The 23,466-nt window shown below is 39.3% G+C and overlaps 1 protein-coding gene across 2 annotated transcripts in view; it reads right to left on the bottom strand.

The window, feature by feature from the left end:
- LOC144681551 (guanine nucleotide-binding protein G(i) subunit alpha-2) overlaps nucleotides 1-23,089 on the bottom strand; it is a 213,543-nt gene extending 190,454 nt beyond the window's left edge. The window contains exon 1 of one of the 2 annotated variants that reach the window (XM_078543220.1): nucleotides 22,583-23,089. In XM_078543220.1, coding sequence (XP_078399346.1) covers nucleotides 22,583-22,700 — 118 coding nt within the window. In that variant the 5' untranslated portion in view covers nucleotides 22,701-23,089. Of the gene's footprint in view, nucleotides 1-17,611; nucleotides 17,631-22,582 lie in introns of those variants that run through there. The other variant, XM_078543221.1, reaches the window with a different exon arrangement.
- Nucleotides 23,090-23,466: the final 377 nt, after the last annotated feature.

The following is a 23,466-nucleotide window of genomic DNA, read 5'->3' on the forward strand; positions in this document are numbered from 1 at the left end:
TTAAAAGCCATGGATTACAATTTCCATGTATTTATACACAAAACAAATACCTTTGAGCCCCCAAAATGGTTTGCTGCCTTTCTGGGAAGAGAAAAGCTTATTTAAAGCTAAGTTTTGTGCCAAAATGGAGAGAGATGAAGACTGACATGGACGGCAGCCAATCAAGAAGAAACCCCTGTAATTCAAGCTTTCCTTCCAGCTAGGATGAAATCACTTCAAAAACAAACTGACAGGCTATTCGACTTCTCCATTATGGAACAGAAATTCATTCTCCATAAACAATTCTTATTCTGCTTCCTGAACATCAAAAAGAAACTGGGCATTGTTAATCACAGATGTCAAAGTCTATGAGCAGCCCTCTATAATAAAAGAGCAGGTAGTGTATTCAGCGTGAAATTTGCCCGAAGAAACCTTGGGAACTGTTATAATTAGTTGTTTCAAGATCTTTGGAAAAGGAAAATAAATTCTCAACTTCTCCGTGCTTTAACTCAAGAAGCTTAGTTACACACGTTGGGAAAACTCCATCTGTTCAGAATCCGTTGATATGATTTCTAACTTCCTCAATTGTTCATACTGAACATACAAGAGTTAATGAGCTTATTTATTCGATATTGTGGACTTGGATAATTATTTCTGTTTAGTTTAAAAAATCATTTTTGGCATTAGAAATTTTAGTTAAGAAATGGTGGATGAAAGATAGGCAAAATTCATTGTGTATGATTCAACTCGTTCATCAGCAAATCCCAAACGGTGAAATATTGCCATGCTGATATAGGGTTTTCCCATTATAAGCACTGACATGTTCTTCTGGGGTTTTTCCATGAAAGCATGTAGATAGGCAGCCTCCATTTTGAACATTAACAAAATCAGAACTCAAAAGTATGACACAGAAACTAAAGTTTGAGGACAGGAAGTGTATGTCGTATGCAAGTTATTAAATACATTATGTACGACACACACAAACCTTGCCAGTGAATTTATTCAATCGCATAAACTCAAAATATCCACATGGTGATTTTTGGTGATGCTGATACTCTATATACTGCACTGGCAAAAATCATGGCTAACAATGAATTCTGAATGTTTCTGAGTTAAAAGCTGTGATTTGCAACACAGTGATTCAACAAAGAGAGTTTTTATTTTTTCACTTACTGTTATACACATCTTTAGCAAATATAAAGACCTAAACCACTGATGCAGTCGGCAACATCTGGGCCTCCTTTCCACACCAAGAATAAACATGCTCAGTATTTATAAATGATATTACCCATGCCCAACTTCAGTTCATCCCTCACTCCTAATTTAGTGGCCCTTAACTCAGGTAAGTGCACTTTTTAGCCAGTTTATTTCAAAAATCCTGAATTAGATATATATTTCCCTTCACCACCAGCCATGTGCAGTATCACAGAATATCACAGTGCAAAAGAGGCCCTTCGGCCCATCGAGCCTGCATCGACAGTAGTTTGAATAAGAATCCTAAAAGGATCTCTTCCTATCCAACTCACCCCAGCTCCATAAGTTACTGTACCTCAGAACTAAAAAGGTTGTTACAAACATTGTTGACTAATGATATCACCTTAGTGTGTGGACCACCTTTGCTACAAACTTTATAATCTCCTTAACCAGAAACTTACAAAGCGTCCTAGTAAGTGAGCTTATAATCTCAACGATAAGTGTAATTTCATGCAATGATTTATTCACTTTATTTTTTATTTTCCATGCATCAACTGGAACACAAGGAATATAAATAACTTTCCTGCTTTAGGAAAGCTGGCAAGGGGTCAATACAAGCCCTAGCTATTTACAACAGGGAATTTCCTACCTAATCAGCAAACCTGAAGTAACTGGTCTTCTCTGCAGCCATTAGAGCTCTCCTTTCTCACCGCGGAATCATACATTTTACGAAATGATGACCCCCCTCAGCTGTTCCAAAATTAAATGCCAAGCTTAAAGATCCAAACAGTCTTTCTTAATTTACTGAAGGCCAACAGAATACACCAGATGTGGTCTCAGACCGGAGATTATAGCTGTGACCAACTTCCCTAACTGACTGCTTGCCTTTCGTTCCCAAGGTGTTAAATTTAATATATAAAAAAAACAAATATCTACAATTATTCACGCATATTAACCAACCATGCTTGGAGAGAAGATGACCAAAACATATAGAGTCCAATCATTAGGAAGTGTAGTCAACACTTCAATGCTGATATTAAAACAGAAAAGTTTGAACAGTTTACAGTCATTCTTTTGGACTTGAGTTCAAATTGCAGTCTAAAAAATCTGGACTCTTTGTAATCTGCCCTGCATGAAATAAATAAAATGGAAGAATTTTAACAAGATTTTGGGCTGGCCAAATTAAAATTCCAGCATCAGAATGCACATCAAGCCCTTGATGTTTAATGATCAAGTAAAATGACATTATTGTAAGATAACCAAAAAATCTAAGTAGCTGGTTTTTGGGAAGTGTTAATACCTATTGTAACACATAGGAAATGGCAATTGATGAAAATGGAAACATTTACAACACAATTATAACATAGGATTGACTTTATATTATATTATCATTGGCTGCTTTTTAGTGGTTTTAAAAAGCATTATATTCACTGGAAACTAATTCCACTTACTCAAAACTCATCTGCCGAACCACAAGACTGGCCATCCTCACTCTCCAGCATCCAAAATCAAATCCTTAAAAACCTTCTGACAAGGGTCATCATTATAAACTTGTGAACGATCCAAATACTGCCTCTCACTTCACAGATAACCTAACCACAAGTATATTTTCTCAGTTTTGTCTCATACCAACCAAAGTGTCCTATAAATCATAGGACAACTGATCTCGACTTATGGCCTGGCTTCCACTGTTGATTTTAAATTGTTCCTCCTTTCACCTATGTTGTTATGGTGTTCCAAATTTAAATCAATAACAAAGCCAGTGAATATAGAACATGAGATTTACTGGGATACTGCAAGCTTCACCTGCATTGAGAACATTAAAAAACAGTAAATGTAAATATGCTCAAGACATCATGGGATGCAGCTCAATCAAAAGAAAATTATATAAATCCCCAAACATCTAGGCCCATTTTAGAGGATGCTGAACGATCAAGAGTGTGAAAAAAAAGTCACTCAGCAAGACAGAGCAAATAATGTTTCGCTTAGTGCCTGGCTCTGTTTGAAGTGATATGGGTTTATAAATTTGCCTATGACTGAGTGTAGCTGAGATTTGTGCAAGGTGATTTAACTGTGGGGAAAGGAAATAGATTTGAAATGACATGATGTGAATACTAACCAATGTAATAAATTTCAGGATATTGATTCCAGCGTGAAACATAGACTGGGAAAGTCCCAAGTTATGTTCAGCGATCTTTCGTTGGAGTGACAGTGGGAGCCCTAAAATTGGTCTCAAGGAGTTGGGAGCATGAAAATATTGTTCAACTCTTCCATTCAGGTGCTGCCATGCATGTAAGTTTGCATGCTCTGGAAGACCAGGTTAGTTAGTTCCCACTTACTCGCAGAGAATACTATCATGAAGTGGATGTAGGAGGGCTGTTACCCATGGGGCCTGGACCCAGCACTAGTTACCAACTAAGTGAGGATAGGGTGCAAGTAAAAATGGAAACAAAATAGTAATGCTGATGAATAGGAATAGCAATAGGCTGTCCAGCAACACAAGTCTGAAAAACATTAGCTTAGTCAATATAAAACATCCATAACACCTTACTGAAGTCTATCCCTGCCCATCTTTCAAAAATCAACTGCACAGGGCTTAAAGAAGCATCCTATCGTATTGTTGTTTTACAGCATCATGCCTGTAGTCTTATCAATGTTTTATAACATAACTAAAGCACTGGTTATTTTCCCATACATGAAAAGTACCACAGTGGATTAAAAATGAAGATCTTGCAGTCACATTGCAAAATAAATGAAGCAAGTGTCATTAAGTATTATAACCTGGAAGAACATTGACAGAAATGCTGAACATGACATCCACTCTTCAAAACCTGGAATGGAACCCTTTGAAGCCTGTAAGGAATCACTGCAACAATATCCTAGTAGTTCTATTTTCTCACATTAACAGCCATAAAACCAACCAAACAGCATGTAAAACTATTAATTTAACATCAGGAAAATATAAATCAGTAGCGGCAAACTCATGCAAAACACACCACAATTTTAGATTAATAACCTATGTTCATCATTTTCTATGTTGTGGGCTCTTAAAGTGAGCCTCAGATTGCGCATCTTCTCAATAAAATAGGATAAGAAAATATTTTCAGTTTAATGAAAACGCTCAACATTTTTCAAAATTGTTCTCCTGTACTGTTCAAACATGGCACCCCCATTCTCCATTTTATTCCATGTTTTTTCCATCCTCATCTTCCCCTAGCTATACATTGTTTATTCAGAAATGCAGCGGGGGGAACAAGGCCTCTGCCAATGCTGAAGAATAGTCTCGGCTTCATTCACCTTCCAAGGGCCAAATTGTGGAAATGTGGAAAATCATGCATGAAGCCTAGATCCTATTAATCTTCAGAATAACTGCCGCCAGCTCTGCCAATATAAATGCAAGCACTTTCTTCCAATAAGTCACAATGAAGGCCATATGACAGTAGCAAAATACGTCACATTCATATCCCACTCAGCTATTCTACTGTATTTAACTTGGAAATCTAAACTCAGTTGGAGAGAATCCATGATGTAAATCACACAAATGCTGGAAGTGTTGTTAAGAGATAGTTTCGAAGGTCAAGTGACTTTTCCTTGTTGAATATTATTTCAAGCCCCAAACTAGAGAACCAGATGACACACATCTACTATCTCAATAAAGGCATGCTCTCAGGGAGCCAGCGTGGATTTGTAACAGGCAAAACACATTTAACTAACCTAGCTGAATATCTGTGTTTCTTCTATGGTAGGTCACTACTATGGTAGATAATGAAGCATTGATGGGTGTTATTTATATGGATTTCCAGAACGCACTCAATAAAGGTTCCACACGAAAGGCCAAACGAAAATGAAAATTCACGGAAATGGAAGTAACTTACTGACATGGGTAGGAAATCGGTTATGTGAAAGGCGGCAGATATTTAGGGATCATGGGCACGTTCCCCAACTGTCAGAATGCAAATAGATGTGTCCCCCAGGAATCTGTATTGGGGTCTCAGCTTCATGTTTATTGATAACTTAGAAGGAATAGCAAGCCTAGACCCAAATTTGCTGACATTAAATTAGGTGGCACAATAGAAATGTACGTGGGAGCAGAAGGCTGTGAAGAAATATTGATAAAGTGAGTGAATGCAACAGTAGCAGATAGAGTTCAGTGTAGGAAGTGTTTGGTCATCCACTTTTAGAACCAAGACAGATCAGGGTATTTTCTAAATGGTGAGAAACTATGCACTGTGAAGGAGCAGATAGATTTAAGGGTTCATGCACGGAAACCACAAACTAATAAAGGGGTGCAAAAAACTCAAAGGCTAATGCAATGTTGGCCTTTACCTCGCGAGTCGGAATATAAAGGGGTGAACTTTATGTTACAGTTTGTACAAAACTCCAGTTAAATAGAGTAATGCGTTCAATCTAAAGGCAATGCACTACAGGAAGGGTAAGCCACACACCATCCTGACTTGGAAATATATCGCCGTTCCTTCACTGTTGCTGGGTCAAAATCCTGTAACTCCCTCCCTAACAGCACTGTAGGTGTACCTATACCAGATGAACTGCAGTGGTCCAAGGTGGCAACTCACCACCACCTTTCAAAGAGCAATTAGGAATGAGCATCAAATGTTGGCCATGCCAGCAATGCTCAATTCCCAAGCAAGATTATTAAAAAATTGGCCTTGGGAAGGAATACATGGCAGATTCTTCAGAATGTTACCATGGATAAATGGTTTGGCTACTTTGGGCTTGTATTTCCTCGAGCAGAAAATTAAGGGGTGACCTAACTGAGGTATTCAAGACGATTAAAGGATCTGATGTAGTAGACAGAGATAAAAGTATTGCTTCTGATGGGAGGGGGGATAGACAGAGATAAAAGTATTGCTTCTGATGGGAGGGGGGATAAACAGAGATAAAAGTATTGCTTCTGATGGGAGGGGGGATAGACAGAGATAAAAGTATTGCTTCTGATGGGAGGGGGGATAGACAGATAAAAGTATTGCTTCTGATGGGAGGGGGGATAGACAGAGATAAAAGTATTGCTTCTGATGGGAGGGGGGATAGACAGAGATAAAACTATTGCGCTTCTGATGGAGGGTAGACAGATAAATGGGTGGGGAGATAGACAGAGATAAAACTATTGCTTCTGATGGGGGTGTGGGGGTGGGGAGTCCAGAACAAGGAAGCATAGCCTTAAAATTAGAGCTAGGCCATTCATGGGTGATGTCTGAAAGCATTTCACCTGAAGGGTAGTGGAAATTTGTAATGCTTTCTCCCTAAAAAGAACCTTTGAAGGTAGATCAATTGAAAACAAAAATCCATCGATCTCTGTTTTGAAGTTACGAGTATGAAGGGTTATGGAACTAACATAGGTAAATTGAGTTACAAAACAATAATATAACTGCATGTTCCAATGCTCAAAGTCCTGCTGTTACACAACATTTCATAATCTAACACCCCAGCTTATAAATATATCAGCACCAAATTGGGCTTGGGGTAAGGGACAAGGGGGAGCTGGGGTGATAAAGAGAAATCTGGCACCACATGGGGTTGTTGCTATGGGGAAGGCGGGAGGGGAAGGAAGGTGTCATTCATCTCAACTAAGTGTACAATGTCATCTTTTACTTTCCTTTTCAAAAGGAAATCTCTCTCTCTCCATAACAGAGTGACAGAAATGCCAGCTGGCATACTCAGGATTCTCTGGTTTGCCCAAAATTCTGGATTTGAAGACCATCAGCATCAAAAACTGAAGGCAAAAAGTCCAACAGATTTTGGAAAGGACTGGGCAGCACTGGTGATGTGCCGAGGACAGGGTTTGAATGCAGGTCAGAAAACAAAAAAAATTGGCCATTTCATTCAAAAGACCGCAAAGATGACTGGTATGAGAAACTAACTATCATCCTGGTTCTGCAGTGGGCACTTGAGGCAAGGAGGGAAGACAGCTGAAGCAGCAGCATCCCAGGTCCAACCTGATCTAACTACCTTATGGCGGGAGCTTCAACCTGGTACCTCTCATTACTGACAGCACCGACTGAATAATAATGTGTGGCTCATCTACTATTTAATTACATTCCTGTGGTTCTCTATATATATTACATGTTCATTTACGCAAGTGGATCAACTACTTAAATCTAATCCATACTCAACATCTCCCAGTGCTGTGATAGCACTTTTGGAAGAATGGGTTAAACCATAAAGCAGTACCTATTCCCCAGTGAGACCTTTCAAAATGCAAAAAGATTAAATGATGGGTAATCCAGAACAATAAAAGCACATTCAAATTAAGGAACTGGAATAAAGTTATGGGGTGTCTTGGCATACTTCCTCTTTTTTTTTGCAGTCCTACACTGCGGCGCCCATTGAAAATGCAATCCAGTTGGGAGTCACGCAGACACCCACTTCCAAAAATCTGCTAACAGTAGATTCTGTATGAGGAAAACTGCTTCTGTTTCTTCTCAAACCCTTTGGCCAGCAGGCGCCTACTAAAAAAAAGGTTGATGTTCTCACTACTCAACTAAAATAATCATACGTCACCTCTTCCAATGTAAACGGGTGAAAATGCAACACGAAGAATGAGCATTTGATTTCTGGCAACTTCTCCCACTTCAGAGAGAGAGAGAGAGAGAAAGAGAGAAAAAACAAGAAAAAAGGAAATGAGTCAGTGCTACACAGAAAGGCCAAATAATGACTGCCTGTCTCACAGCAGCTCCTACCTCTGCAAAATGCAGCATTTCTGTGTAGCAAACACTAACCAATTACAGGTTGCAAGCCATTAATGCAATCATCAATAATTAATTTTTTCAAAGCATTACACTGAAAACGATAGGCAAAAGGTCAGACCCAGGTACGGCTGGCAGCAATGTCACTGGTAATGCTGCTATTTTTCATTATCATCTGGCTAACCTTTAGTTCAAAGAAAGTCCATTATCAATACACTAAGGAGCAGAATCAAGCTGTGCAAATTTACTGATATATACCGTACATGAAAATAACTATCCCAATACCAAAAAGTGCTTTATTTATACCTTGAATTCAGTTGTCAGGTATTTAAAATAAATACCATATATTTATGGTTAGTGAAAATGTATTTTTTGAAATTTTGGGAGAATCTTTAAAGCATCCACACACATTATTACACAATAATAGAAAAGCTAGCCATGTACTGCCTTCAGCTGAAAATTACATTCGTATTTTTTCCAGAGTTCAAATTTAAAATGCTTAAAATGATAAAGGGATTTGATAAGAGTAAAAGGTGGATAAATGGGGTTGAGGTTACCGATCAATAATATAATAAAAATGCAACAGTTTTGAAAGGTTAAATGGCCCACTCCTGTTCCTACAATTTATCCCCGAAACTGATCCTCATACAAATTTTAGGGATGAGCAATAAATGCTAGTTTAGCCAGCAATGCTCGCATCCAGTGAACAAATAAAAAATGGTATGTGATTTCTCTGGTATTAGGATATATAATAAAAATGTGAGGTTAAGCCCTGACTAGGGTTGCTACTGTCCAGTTTTGGGCCAGATTACCCAGTTTTTGAGTGGGTGCTCATAGGCTAAATTTGTATATTTTGTCTTAAAAATTTAATTTTTACATTTTCAAATTCCTCCTTGGCTTCACCGCTCTCAATCTGTGTAACCTCCTCCAGTGTTACAAACCCTCCAAGATGGCTGCACTCCTCCAATTCTGGCCTCTTGTGCATTCCTGATTTTCATTGCCACACCAATGGTGGTTATGCCATCAGCTAGTAGAACCCCTAAACCCTGAGTACACCCCTCTACCCCACCTCTTTTTCCCCCTCCCTCTCTTCCTCAAGATACTCCTTAAAACCTACCTTTTTGGCCAAGCTTATAGCCACCTGTCATAACATCTTATGCAACCCGGTGTAAATTTTGTTTGATAATGTTCCTATGAAATACCTCAGGACATTTTACTATATTAAAGGCACGATATAAATGCAAGTTGTCGTTATTTTTGGATCACATGATCTGAAGCATTAAACACCGAAGTTAAAATCAAATACAACATATCAAATTTCAAAACTTAAACCATAATGCCACCATTTGTTTCAGTTTCGAGCTTGCAAAAGGCCAAAGATGGATCACCATCAGGAACAGCAGCAGTTCAAGATGGCCCACCAGCAACTTCTCTAGGCAACTAGGGATGGGTACTAAAAGCCACCTTGCCAATGCTGCCCACATCCCTAGATCAGAGGGGGGAAAAGAATGAGGAATATGAAATCAGAAGAATCCCAGTTTCCACTCTGGCGTGAGCTTCACCAGGTCATCAACTGGGGTCATGTCCTTTGACTTATTACTCTATACACAGCAGTTTATTTAGTTTTGGATCCTGGGAGCCAGTTCTCCGCTTTCCATAGAAGCATATTGTAGACCTTTGAAAAAACTAGGCCTACACTCATCCTTTGGAATCAGTGAACTGGATTTGGTACAATTAAAGCTGAGGGCAGATTCACAGGCAATGATCTTCCAGAATCCAATTTAATTGCACGCCAGCATAACATTTTTTCTAATCCGCTGACACTTCTCCACAGAAATGAAACTAAATTCTATAATGTACTTCAAGGAGCAATTTTTTTAAAAAAGAAACAGAAGCAGGTTTGTGCCCTGGTGCCAGAGTCCTATTTTAAAGGGGAAAATTCTCTACTGCGAATTGCTTGATCAATGCTGCCAAATACAAGGAACCTGAAAAGACCACATCATGCGTTCAAGATGCCAACCTTAATAGAGAAAGTAATGCACACTCTCACTGAATGTTGGAAAGTGTTGTCAATGAGCACTGATAGTAGCAATTAACACTTATTGCCTTAAGTGACAATGGCTGCAAGCACCTATTGAGGCAGATACCTGTCTGAGCAAGCCAATGTTTGTTTGCTGTCTCCTGGTATAAAAGCATAAGCAAAATTGCTGGAGCTCCAAATTTGTCTTTTGGAGCAAGTCCAAGAAGCAGTTTACACTCTGGGAACTTGCACTGCTAAAACAATTAAAATGACTAATAAGCACAGCTGATAACACCAGCTAGCTGTACTTCACCACCATCTCTCTCAACTCCTCTCCACTGTGGCTCAATTATCAGACTGCTTGTCAGACATCCAGTATGAGATGAGCAGAAATTTCCTCCAATTAAATGTTGAAAAGACTGAAGCCATTGTTTTTTGTTCCCACTCCAAACCCCAATTTCTAGCTACTGATTCCAACCCTCTCCCGGCAACAGTCCGAGACTAAACAAAACTGTTTGCGACCTTGGTGTTATGTTTGAACCCAAGATGAGTTTCCACCATATTTATGCTATCACTAAGGTTGCCTATTGCCTAACTCCTTAATATTGCCCAACTCCAGTCCTGTCTCAGCTCACCTGCTGCTGAAATCCTATTTTTAACCTTTGTTATCTCCAGGCTTGACTGTTCTAATGCACAGCTGGCTGCTATTGCACATTCTAACCTCCATAAATTTGAGGTCATCCAAAACGCTGCTGCCCTTATGCTAACTCGTACCAAGTTCCATTCACCTATTACCTGTGCTCCCAGTCAAGCAACAAACCTATTTTAAAATTCTCAATTATTTTCAAATTCCTTCATAGCCTTACCCCTCCCTGCCTCTGTAACCTCCTCCAGTTCCACAATCCTCCAAGATCTCTGCGCTCATCTAATTCTGGCCTCGAGCATCCCTGATCTTAAATCGGTCCGCCCCTGGTGGCTGTAACTTCAGCTGCCTAGGCCCCAAGCTCTAGGGTTCCCTTCCTACATTTCTTCTTTCCCTTAAGGCACACCTCACTGAACAAGCTTTTGGCCATCTGGCCTCATGCCTCTTTATGAGGCTTGGCATCATATTTTGTTTTATTATCCTGTGAAGCATCTTGGAATGTTTTATTAAAGGTATTAAATTTAAGTTCTTGTAAATAACATTCTTCTGATTAACACACAAATTGCTGCATAATCCAGTGCTCTGATACACTGCACCCAGATGCACAAATGGCTGCTCAGAGTGCCTAGCCAAACGTCAACCTGTTCTTCCTTCTTAATCTCTTTTCACTCCTTTCTCAAGCTTCCAAAGATTTCAGTAAGGTCTGACAAGATATACTCATTGACAAAATGATAGGAAACCAATAGACCTCCATAATCCTGCTCACCAAAGCTCGTCTCACTAAATTGGTGCTATAAATGGACTTGTGCCTGGACTGGGCAATGGGTTGCATAAAGAAATGTGATGCAAAATTATTGTAGAAACAACAGTTGTGAAGACAAGCTTTGTTGCAAAGTGAGCCAAATGGTAACTGTGTGCGCAGCTACCACCCAACTCCATCTGACAAATGACAACCCTATGTCCCCATCACCATAAAAAAAGATCATTTCAAATCAAAATTCCAACACGATTATGAAAAATAATAATGAATGCTACTGCCCAGTTAGAAGGATCCATTTTAAAAGAAAAATAAAGACTTGTATTTAAGAGTGCTTTTAACCACCAGCAGGCATCTCAAAATGCTTTACAGGCAATGAAGTGCTTTTGAATCATAGTTACTGTTGTACTGTCATAAACTCGGCAGTCAATATGCAAGCTGATAATGACCAGATAATCTGTTTTTGTGATGTTGATTGAGGGCTAAATATTGGCCTGGCCACCAGAGATAACTCCCCTGCTCATCTTCAAATAGTGCCATAGGATCTTTTACATCCACACAAGTAGATTGGACCTTGGTTTAATATCTCATCAACATCTTCAGCAGTGCAATACTCCCTCAGAACTGCAGTGGAATGTCAGACTTGTTTCTTTTTAAATACTCAAGCCCTGAAGTGGAACTTGAACATGGAACCCTGTGGCTCTGGGCTGAGTGTGCTACCAACTGAGCCACGGCTGACACATTTGCCAACAACCACATAAGCCATCCCACTTACATTGCAAGGAGTTTGAGATACAATACAACTGAACTGCGCAAAGCATGGTTTTACAGGTGCCAGTGCTTTCATAGCCAAATCCTCAATGACAAGCCAAATTCTCAGTGACAAGCAAAGGTAAAACCATTTTGCTGATTTGTATGGAGGCAGGCAACTTGCTGAAGTCACTAGCCACCATAGATTTTTTTTTAACCAAATTAATTTCATGTTTATGTTTCCAGTAACCGTCTGCCCCAGATGCCTTTCAAAACTTATCTGGGTGCTGTGTGCTGCCTCTGACAGCACTGTTTATATTCACAGCTTATCAACTTCAAAAGATGCTGTCAACAGCAAACTGGAAATATAAACGGAGTCGGAGCTAGAGCAGGGTGACTCCATTTAAATGATTACAAATCACTTGAATCAAGTTCCCTTCCTTTCTTGCAGGAAGATACGTAGCTTTCATTTAGCTTCACACCTAAACAACACAGCCAGGACGAGCAGACAGCTGTGTAGGGAAATCCTAAGAAGCAACTTCCCAAAACTTGTACCGCTCAACCAACCTGGTTGTAAGTGGGGCTTGAAACACAATCTCTCTCCCTCTGTAAGAAAGCTAAGATGGGAAAGAAAAATCTACATTGTGAAGAAGTTTCATTTTTGAAAAAGGAGGCAGGAGAGTATCACAAAGATGAGTGAGGGCTCTACCACCAATTGTAGAGCAAAAGGATGAGGGTATGCACAAATAGCTGCCATCAGAGAAATGGATTGAGAGGGGATGTAGATCTTGAGGAGATTGCGGAGATAAAGCAAGGCATCGCCATGAAGGGATCTGAAAATTCAATATGTTGGGGAGAGAATATGGCACCAATACAGGGGAAGTCAGCAGTGATGGACAAGAAGGACCTTATGCACCACAGAATATAGGCAAGGATGAAAGATGGGAAGTCTTCAAGTAGAGCATTAGAGAATCTGGAAGTGACAAAGGTACATACAAGGGTACATTGTACTTCAAAAGTGAAAGGCCCAAGTTAAGGACAGAGGCAAGAAATGATGCAGAAATAACAATCAGCTGCCTTTGTTGTGACGCCTGCATAGCCAGGATTATTGTATGACCTATAGAAATCAGCACAATCTACTGAACACAAAGAGCTTGGAATCTCTGGGCAGTTGTACTGTCCCAATTTATTCCAAGGACATGCAGATTCCAGAACACTTTGAAGAGAGGCTTATTCAGCACTTCAAAACAGCAGGTTCTCTTCATCTCTCAATTTCTGGGGGTTCAAAACAGTGATGCAACGATCGAAGAAAAGGATTGGAGAAATTACAGAGCCAGGTAGTGCCAAAGATCTATTTATCACCAGCTTAATAATCATTACGGTGCATGTCAAGCCAATTTCCTAAGATTGGCAAGTTTGATCATTTTCACTGACCGGTTTTCTACGTTACTCCGCACCGCACTCAGTACATTATTTCAATAACAAAAAATACACTTAAAACTAGAAAGGGGGCAGGTTTAAGCAAGCTCCTTATTTTTCAAAACATAAATGGCAAGAGGGCGAGCCAGAGGGAAAGTGAGAGTGCATGCCAGAGAGCGAGAGAGAGTGCCTACCAGAGAAGGGGGGGAAGAGAGAGAAAGAGAATGCACCAGAGATAGGCAAAAAGAGAGGGAGTGCACCAGACAGGAAGAGGCAGCGTGTCAGAGAGACAGAGTGAGAGAGTCAGAAGGATATAGCGAGAGAGACATGTTTTTGTGAATTATTGCATGTTATCAGGACTTTTGTGATAAAAATGTAGTCTTAACTAAGCTAATATAAAATCACAGAGCGATGACTTTTTGACTTGATTGCTTCAATGGATCTAATTGGTCAAAGGGAGTCCCCAACTCTGGCTCATTACAACACAAGCAAATGAGGTTAAGGGATAGGTCAATAGAGATGCAGTGACAGATATTTAAAGGGATATTTCAGGATACACAGAAGAGACATCCCAATGAGAAAGAAAAAATCCAAGGGGAGGACCCACCATCTGTGGTTAATGAAAAACGTTAAAGACAGAATCAAACTTAGAGAAAGAGCATGTAATTATGCAAAGAAGGGTGGCAGGTCAGAAGATTGGACAGAATATGAAGAACAGCGAAGAATGACAAAAAGATCAATAAGGAGGGAAAAATTAGAGTACAAGAGAAAGCTAGCTAGAAATATAAAGATGGATAGCAAGACTTCCTATAGATATTTAACTAGGAAAAGAGTTATAGTGAGCATTGGTCCAATAGAAAGTGAGTCTGGGGAATTAATAATGGAAAATAAGGAGATGGCAGATGAACTGAACAGGTATTTTGCATCACTCTTCACTATAGAGGGTACAAGTGACATCCCAGAAATAGCTGTAAATCAGGAAATGGAATGCAGCGAAGAACTGAGAAAAATTACAATCACCGGGGAAGTGATATTGAGCAAATTGTTGGCGCTGCAGGTTGACAAATCTAGAGTCCTGATGGACTTCATTCTAAGGTCTATATCATTGATGCATTGGTTTTAATTTTCCAAAATCCCCTAGATTTGGGGAAGGTTGCGTTAGATTGGAAAATAGCAAATATAACTCCTGTATTCAAAAAGGCAGGAAGGCAGAAAACAGGGAACTACAGGCCAGTTAGCTTAACATCTGGGGAAATGTTAGAAGCTACTAAAGATGTTTACTGGAGTTCTTTGAAGGAGTCACATGTGCTGCGGATAAAGGGGAACCAGTGGATGTACAGGACTTGGATTTCCAGAAGGCATTTGAAAAGGTGCCACATAAAAGGTGAAAATAAAAGCTCATGGTGTAAGGGGTAACATACTGGCACGGATAAAAGATTGGCTAGCTAACAAGAAACAGTTGGCATAAATGGGTCTTTTTCTGGTTGGCAGGATGTGTGCCACCAGGATTAGCGTTGGGGCCTCAACTTTTTACAATTTATAGAAATGATTTGAATGAAGGGACCAAAGGTATGGTTGCTAAATTTGCTGATGACACAAAGATAGGTAGGAAAGTAAGTGATGAAGAGGATATAGCGAGGCTACAAAGGGACATAGCTAGGTTAAGTGAGTAGGCAAAGATCTGGCAAACGGAGTATAACGTGGGCAAATGTGAACTTGTCCATTTTGGCAGGAAGAATAAAAAAAAAGCATATTATCTAAATGGAGAGAGATTTCAGAACTTGGAGATTCAAAGGGATCTGGGTGTGCATGAATCACAAAAGGCTAGTATGCAGGTACAGCAAATAATTAGGAAAGCTAATAGAATGTTATTTATTGCAAGAGAAATTAAATGCAAAAGTAGGGAGGTTAAGCTTTAGTTATACATGGCACTGGTGAGGCTACATCTGGAGTGCTGTGTACAGTGTTGGTTTCCTATCAAGAAAGGATATAAATGTATTAGAAGCAGTTCAAAGAAGGTTTACTAGATTATTACCAGGAATGGGCAGGTTGTCTTATGAAGAAAGGTTGGACAGGCTAGGCTTGTATCCACTACATTTTAAAGTTCCTGAGGGGTCTTGACAGGATGGATGTGGAGAGAATGTTTCCTCTTGTAGGAAAGGAAAATAAAGGGTCACTCATAAGACAAAGATGAGGAGAAATGTTTTCTCAGAGGGTTGTGAACCTTTGGAACATCACTTCCTCAGAAGGCAGCAGAAGCGAAGTTTCTGAATATGTTTAAGGCAGGGCTAGATAGATTCTTGATAAACAAAGTGGTGAAAGGTTATTGGGGGGTAGGCAGGAATGTGGGGTTGAGGTTACAACCAAATCAGCCATGATCTTATTGAATGGCAGAGAAGGCTGAGTGGCCTACTCCTATCTCGTATGCTCATATGTATGTTAGCAGCCAAGCTGTTAACAGATTGATTTTTCTTTTAAGTTCTTATTGCTGTTTTGCAGAATATGAACCCCTCCTGTGTATTAAGAAAAAAAACAAGTTGGAGTGTGAAGGGAAGGGACAAAAAAGATCTTTCATGTAATCATTGCCCAGCAGCAGAGCATTCTGCATACTTCCACCACTGAACTCATTCTTCATTTCCTGATCCACAATTAGCATGAATCAGAGCCTCGTGCATTAAGCATACGATATACTCTCCTTGATTTTGTTTGTTACCAGTAGAGGTATGCATTAAAAACTCGTCATAGTAGTTCCCTGTATGCCTTATAAAAAACATCCTGTGTATAGTGTTTATAATTTACAGGGGAAAAAAAATTACAGCTACTGAAGCTTAAAGCTTTAGCTCACAACTCTTGCCACTAGCACTTCTAAATATTGAAGTAGCTTATTTTCAAATATAGGCGTATCCTGAAAAACGCTTCACTAGTGTGCCAAGAATTATTACACCAGCATTCAAGCAGCATTTTGCTTGGGTCTCTATGAACTGCAGCTGAAAGCAGTCAATTTAGAAATCTCTGCACCACAGCCTAGTCCACTGGATTACTCAGCAATTAACATTCATCACTATATTTTTCACCAGAGGATGAGAGAGAAACTTCAATTCTTGATCAATTTTGGCACTGGATAGATTATAGTTAGTGCACCAAATACAAAGGAAAACAATCCTATGCTTGAACCAGGGATTCTGTATAATAGAAAGCGGTGTGATCTTGCATTATATCTATGGATCTAAATTACACTTCAATTAGTTATGTACTCATTCGAAGTTGACTATTTCCCATGGATAAGCTTATATTGGGGGAGGGAAAGAGTAAGCCAAAAATGTTTTCGTCAGTGACGTTACTTGTCAGCTCCTATTAGAGAACTGCCATATGTCCACTGATGTTAATTATTTACTTCAATAACCAGATTTATGGTTTTATAGTGCCATTCACAGTCTGTGAAAGCCTCTCTATGAAACACAGGACTAATGCTGCAGCTGTAGAAATCGACAGCTCTACTTGTCCCACCCCTCCCCACCCAACCCCACCCCTCCCCTTAAACCAGCTTATATTTCACCTCTTTTCTATTTTGACTTAGTTCTATTGAAGAGTCATACGGACTCAAAACATTAACTGTGTTCCTCTCCGCAGATGCTGCCAGACCTGCTGAGTTTTTCCAGGTATCCTTCTTTTTGTTTTGGATTTCCAGCATCCGCAGTTTTTTGCTTTTCCCCTACATTACAATGATGGCTTCACTGACTGTAAAGCACTGAGACTTCCAGTGGTTGTGAAAGGTGCTACATAAATGCAAGTCTTTCTTTTTTCATCATTGACATTGTATATTAAAATATACACTTACATCAAATAGGGTTAAAAAAAAGTGCTCCAGCCTTTGATAACTAATTGATTGTTAATTGGCAACTTACTGGGTAAGTAAATAGAAGACAATACAAAGTACGAACACAGCTGGGCCTAGTATTACAAATTTCACACAGCATAATAGTTTACAGAGCAACTGATTATATGAACTTTACCCCGCATCAGCACAACAGCAATATGTTCACTGCATCTACCCTTAAGACAACAACCACCTACAAGCTCACTACCAAAGTGATAAAAACACTTTCAATACATTTATATTCATTGTAAAACAACAAAACACTTACAATTGTAATGAGCAACACCATCAGGACCACTTCATAATAAATAAAACCGACAAACTATGCTGAACAACTTCATATTTTATTTTGACTACTTGTCTAACCAGCAAATGTTGATGAGATCACAAACGGATCGAACCAAGAGGCGGAACTGACATTGATGGTGTAAGGGAAATGAGTTTCTGCACAGATACAGTCATTAATTCATGTACGCTTCAGCAATCTGGTCATTTCAACCGCATCTGTTAATTCAGCTCTTTCACACTGTCAACCCGGTATCATCGCTCATTGCTTAAACCAAAAATGTTCAAACATTAATTGAAGGAACAATTCAAGTAACTTCTAATTATCTTAATAGTCTAGGCTTTCTTTAAGAAGGCGATTCTGCTGATGATACTTGCTCTTAGCTCAAGTGCTTTGATTTTATAGCTTCGCAGTTCAGTATCTGTCTCCTCCTAACTGCTTGCTTTATACAAAATTATTTCACAATTCAATTTGAAAAATGGAACTGCAATGTTTCTGAGTATACAAGAATACTTGCTGGTCATACCAGGAGTGCAAGAAATTCAACTGCGTGTACAATCTGCTGCTTCATTTTAAAACAGATTGCGCTCCCCTTCCAAATGGTTGCTTAAAGGATTAATTCAGCAGTTTCTTTTTGAATCATTCCCTACCTTCCAAATTTCTCTTTGAAAACAGTAGGATCTCCTCCTTTGACCATGGGTTTCACAACAGCAACCATCAAAAATCACACCATGGCCAGTGAAGCAGGAGCCATGATTCGAGAAGGAGGCATTAGACAATGGCTGTTTGTCTGGCATCTTCCTCTCTCCCCACAGCAAGATCACAAATAATTCATTTCTACATATTATATTTCATATATTTCCATCTACCAGCTCTAAGCCCATGAATCACCCAACATCTAGCAAAAGAGGCAGCTAAGTTTTCCTGACAAATTACTTGGATCTTGAAATTGACACTTTTGCAATTACCACTCAACTATATTTACCAAACAATTTTTTAAAAAAGTATATTCACTTTCTTTACTCAAGAAATGTAAGGTGCGTGACCACTGATGAAATGTCTTAATGAGTCTCGGAAGTTAATATTTCACAAACTATAAAATTCCATTTTAATATATTTAATCTAAACCTTTTTTCTCCTCATTCCAAAGCATAGAACCAGGTTGGATGGATAGACATAATAAATCATCCAGAAGCACCAATAATCAAAGTGCTGAGGTTGTGTTGTAATTAATTATACACTCTGGCTCTATTCCTCTGTACATCAATGCACTATCCTTAAACGAGCCACCCAACATCATTGATGAAAATGTGGTACCAAAATGAAAGAAAGGAATTTAAGCACAGAGCAACATTATAGGTTATTTTCATTGTTGGATTATTCCATTATTGCTTAAAACTGCAATTGCATTTAGCGGAAGGGAGATACACAAAACGTAATTACAGGACAATGAGATTTTCCCCAATCCCCACATCACAACAGCAAAATGCTATCTCAGATGGCCTTTTTAAAATAGATGTATTTAAGGATCGTGTTCTCCCTGTAGATTCATATACTGATTTGCAAGTACTCATTATGTTAGTGATTACCATTAAATATCTTTCATATTGTATACATTGCATTTTTAATTACTGTACCAATTTTACTTGGAAAATTCATTTGACGACATTCAAATTGTAAACATCCTAAACCCAAACCACACAAGAGACTAATTAGCACTAGTGCTGTCTCCAGCTGCACTGGAGACAAGCCACAGAGGAATACACAGCACCTTTAGACCCATCCTCTCCATTTCTTTAGCTTATTAAGTTTACCCATTTACCAAATTAACATATATTGTAAAAGGAATATGTTGTAAAAGAATTGTGAAGGGAATTTGTACCTCACTAATTGGTGTTATCAATTAAATTGAACACAAAATAAAGCTGAAATATCTATAGATTTAAAATGTACAATAAAATATTTATAAATATATTGTACACAAAATGGTTAACGTTTCACTAATAGATTCTGGCATTTAAATACAGAAGATACCTTTTCCTAAACAGCTAAAAAGTACAATGTTGTAAAAACATGTGATTTACAGACATTAAATACATTTTATCTGCAGGTTCATGATGCCAGAGTCATGCTTAATGCCAACACTCATCAGGATTTATAATGTGTTCTTAAAGCACAGAAGGTTTTCATGTTTATTTTATTTTTTAACAGGTGTATCAGAGTTCCTTTTAGCATAATTTTGCCTCAAAACATTTAGTTTATTCACTATGCAACAAAAGCTGCACTAATTAAGAATGCATTTTACAAAAATATTACTCAATTGTCATTATGAACTTTCCATCAAAGGGGCTCCCTGCCAAACCCATAACCTATATAGAATTACACAGAGTTTACGACACACAAATAAGTCACTCGGCCCAATGGGTCTAGGATGGTGTTTATGCTCCACATGAGTCTTCTCCCATCTTACATCATCCCACCCTATCCTTGTATTTATTTCTCCTGCATAAACTTATCTAGTTTCTCCTTAAATATATCTATGCTCTTAGTTTCAATCATTCCTTGTAGTCGAAGATTCCACTCTTTCGGAGATCAAGTATGCCTCAATTCCTTAGCAGATTTATTGGTGACTATCTTATATTCATGGCCCCTTGTTTGGACTCCACATGACTGAAAACATCTTTATGTCTATTCTAATGAGCCCCTTCATAATTTTAAAGGCCTCAATCAGATCACCTCTAAATTTTCTCTTTCTCGTGAGGAGTCCCAGCCTGTTTCATCTTGGCTGATATTTGTACCCTGAGTGCTGGGATCATCCTTGTAAACCTTGTTGAAATTTCTATCCTCTTTTTGCAACCTGGAGACCAGAGCTCTGTCGTCTTTTGAATTATATTTCACCAAAAATGATCCCCTGTGCTTTGTTTGCCTTTTTTTTTGGATTTTTTAACCTGCTTTGCTGCTTTCAGTGCGTTTGTGAATATGCACTCAAATTCCTCAGTGCTTCTCTCTCATCTGAACTTATGTTCCAAGGAGTAGGTGGCTTCCCTATTCCTCCAACCAAAACAAAATTTCACACTGATGTATTCAATCTACATTCAATGCTGAAGATACTTCATATGGGAGTATCAATTCTTCATTCCTCATGTAACATTAATCTTCAATTGCTCACGTCATTTTCTTACTGTTTTTTGTTACAAGAATGAATGCAAACATGGCCAGATACTTTGTTCACAACAGGAAATGATACAATGTACACCACCACCACAAGTGTCACCTCATCCTCGGCGAAGGTGGTTCCACACCCAAAAAGGCTTTTTTATTTACAGCTCAAAAATTATTTTTATTAAAGCTGAAAGATCCGTTACCCAAAAGGGTTTTGACTTAACGTGTAGGTTACACCCCGGAAGACCCGCACACACACTCAAAATCATTTCCAGGCTTCCACACTTCTATTTCCTCAAACCTCTGAGCAGCCTCCATTTGAGAATGTTATTTTCTCTGGAGACTCCTGCATTTTTATTCTTACTCCATTTTTAAATGGGGAACATTTTGCAATGCTACATGGACGTGCACATTTACATAACAGGCGCTACATAATTGCAAGCTGTAGTTTTAATTAAATGTTTCACTGCCCCATGCGCTTGATAGTGTGCACGTCAGCACTTTGTGGTTACACATCCTTTAACAAGCAAGTATTTCCCCCCTGAACTGCATATTAAGCTATCATTTTTGATTTTGACCCAACGTAATTAAGTGCAGTAAGGGAAACATATAAAATTAATTTTGTTGAATATGCAATTAAACAGACTAAAGCAACAGGCAATGCGAGCAGCTTGCAGTTGTGAATAAGCTCTCTATATTCGCTTATTAATCACAGCCAGCCGCTAAAACATCATCCCCATTGAATCCCTGTCCCCTCTTTCCCTTCTCGAAACAGTGATCTCTCCGGTTGATTCTTCACACACGAGAGCGATACAGGCTTAGGTTGATGTTAAATTGTGTGTCGATGCGGAGCCCAGCCTCTCCTCAATCCTCCTCCACCGTCCTTCCTTCCCCTTTTTGTCTGAACTCTACGTCAACATCGTCCAAGTTCGCAGAAGACCGAAAAAAAATGCACCACAGATTGTCATCTAAGCCCTGACGACATCATCATACACGACTGCAAACCAACTCTACAGTTAGTTAATTATTGGAACCACTGAGTAATCGGTGGGAAAATCCACTCCCAAATTTGGAAGATAACAACAAATATTAGAAGTATTAAAATGACCTTGGATTTACTTGAAAGACAGATTTCTAAACAACTGAAAGTTGTTTTTTCGGCAGTGGACAAACCCATAACATTACTTCCTGCATTTATGTCTGCAATTTTATTTGGGGAGGGGTGTGGTGTCGAAGTAGAAATCAAAATGTTAATTAATCCTAACACACAAGAACCCCCCTGGGAGTATTTGCCGTCCCACTTGAAGTGTCCGAATATATTTAAAATGGTTAACGTGTAACTACAGGAATAGGCAAAAAGGCATTCCTCGGAAACACTGCATCGAACTTCTTCACTGACATGGTTTCAAAACATTTCCTTGCGGGATAAGGGAGCTCATTTTTTAAAGAAAAACTATATTTTATTGAACATTGGAGGGCCCGCTGTTGAAAAATACCTCGCTTCATGCAACTTCCGTTATTTTTAATCACCCTTTCCTCCTCCTCCTCCTCCTCAGTCCGAAGAGTGGAGCAGCATTTTGTTCAGGGAGCGGTTAAACACAATAAAAATCGCGATCTGTTAGGCTCAGTTTGTAATTGGTAAAAGTTACAGAGTGTCCAGACTCTCAATCCTCAATCTCTCTCTCTCTAGTTTAACATGTAGCGATGCCCCCAAACCCAGCCTCATTTATTTATGTGTGTACATATATATATATTAAAAAAATATAAAATATAAGCTGGGATCCAACTTACCCAGAAGTAGCAACTTCACTTCTCGAGCCGCTTTCTCGCCGTCCTCCCGCAGATTTTTATCAATCATTTTCGAGCGCTCGGCAGCCGCCTTGTCTTCAGCGCTGATGGTACAACCCATGGCCAGTTAGAAGTGGATTCAATTTTTTTTGTGTGTTTTTTTTTGTTTCGTGTGTGTGTGTGAAGATGTTTGAAAAAGAAGTTCCCCCTCTCCTTTTAAATTTCAGATTCCAAGTCCTTCAGCCTTGCTCAAGAGAAAGGTCCAGACGACGTCTCCCAGAAGAAACTTTTAATTTCCTTGTAAGATCGGGCTTTGTTGCTGGTCGCGAGCGGAATGCAAAAGACGCGGAGGTCTGAGTGGCTGCAATGATTTTTTTCTTTCCAATGCACTGAGCCCTGTTGTGTTGTGCTCTATATGTGTGTGTATATATATATGTATATATGTGTGTGTATGTGTGGGGAAGAGCTCCGGTGCCTGTAGCGCTCGCGGCTCCACCACACCACACCCCACTCCTGCTCGCACAGCACCCAGACACCCGGATGGCACGGACACTGGGACTCGGCTCGCCGCCGTGCGCGCTGGGACTTGTAGTTCCCCGCCCCCTCCCTCGCTAGCCGCGCCCCGGGGCTCCGGAACTACAATCCCCGGCATGCCTCGCGGCCCACACCTCCCCATTCACCACCAGGTAGCTTTGATTGACAACGTGTTTTTTTTTTCTCTTTTTTTCCTGCTTTAAATGAACTGGTCAGTGTGGCTGGGCATCTGGTATTTCTATTGTATATGCACAAAAAAAAAATTACATTTATTATCCAGTGTTTCACTGCTTATGATTGACTTTCAACCATAGGTGTTTCTCGCATGTTTAAAATTCTGTGCACGTTTTCCT

The sequence above is a fragment of the Cetorhinus maximus genome, chromosome 6 (genome assembly GCF_964194155.1).
Source record: "Cetorhinus maximus chromosome 6, sCetMax3.hap1.1, whole genome shotgun sequence".
NCBI lineage: Eukaryota > Metazoa > Chordata > Chondrichthyes > Lamniformes > Cetorhinidae > Cetorhinus > Cetorhinus maximus.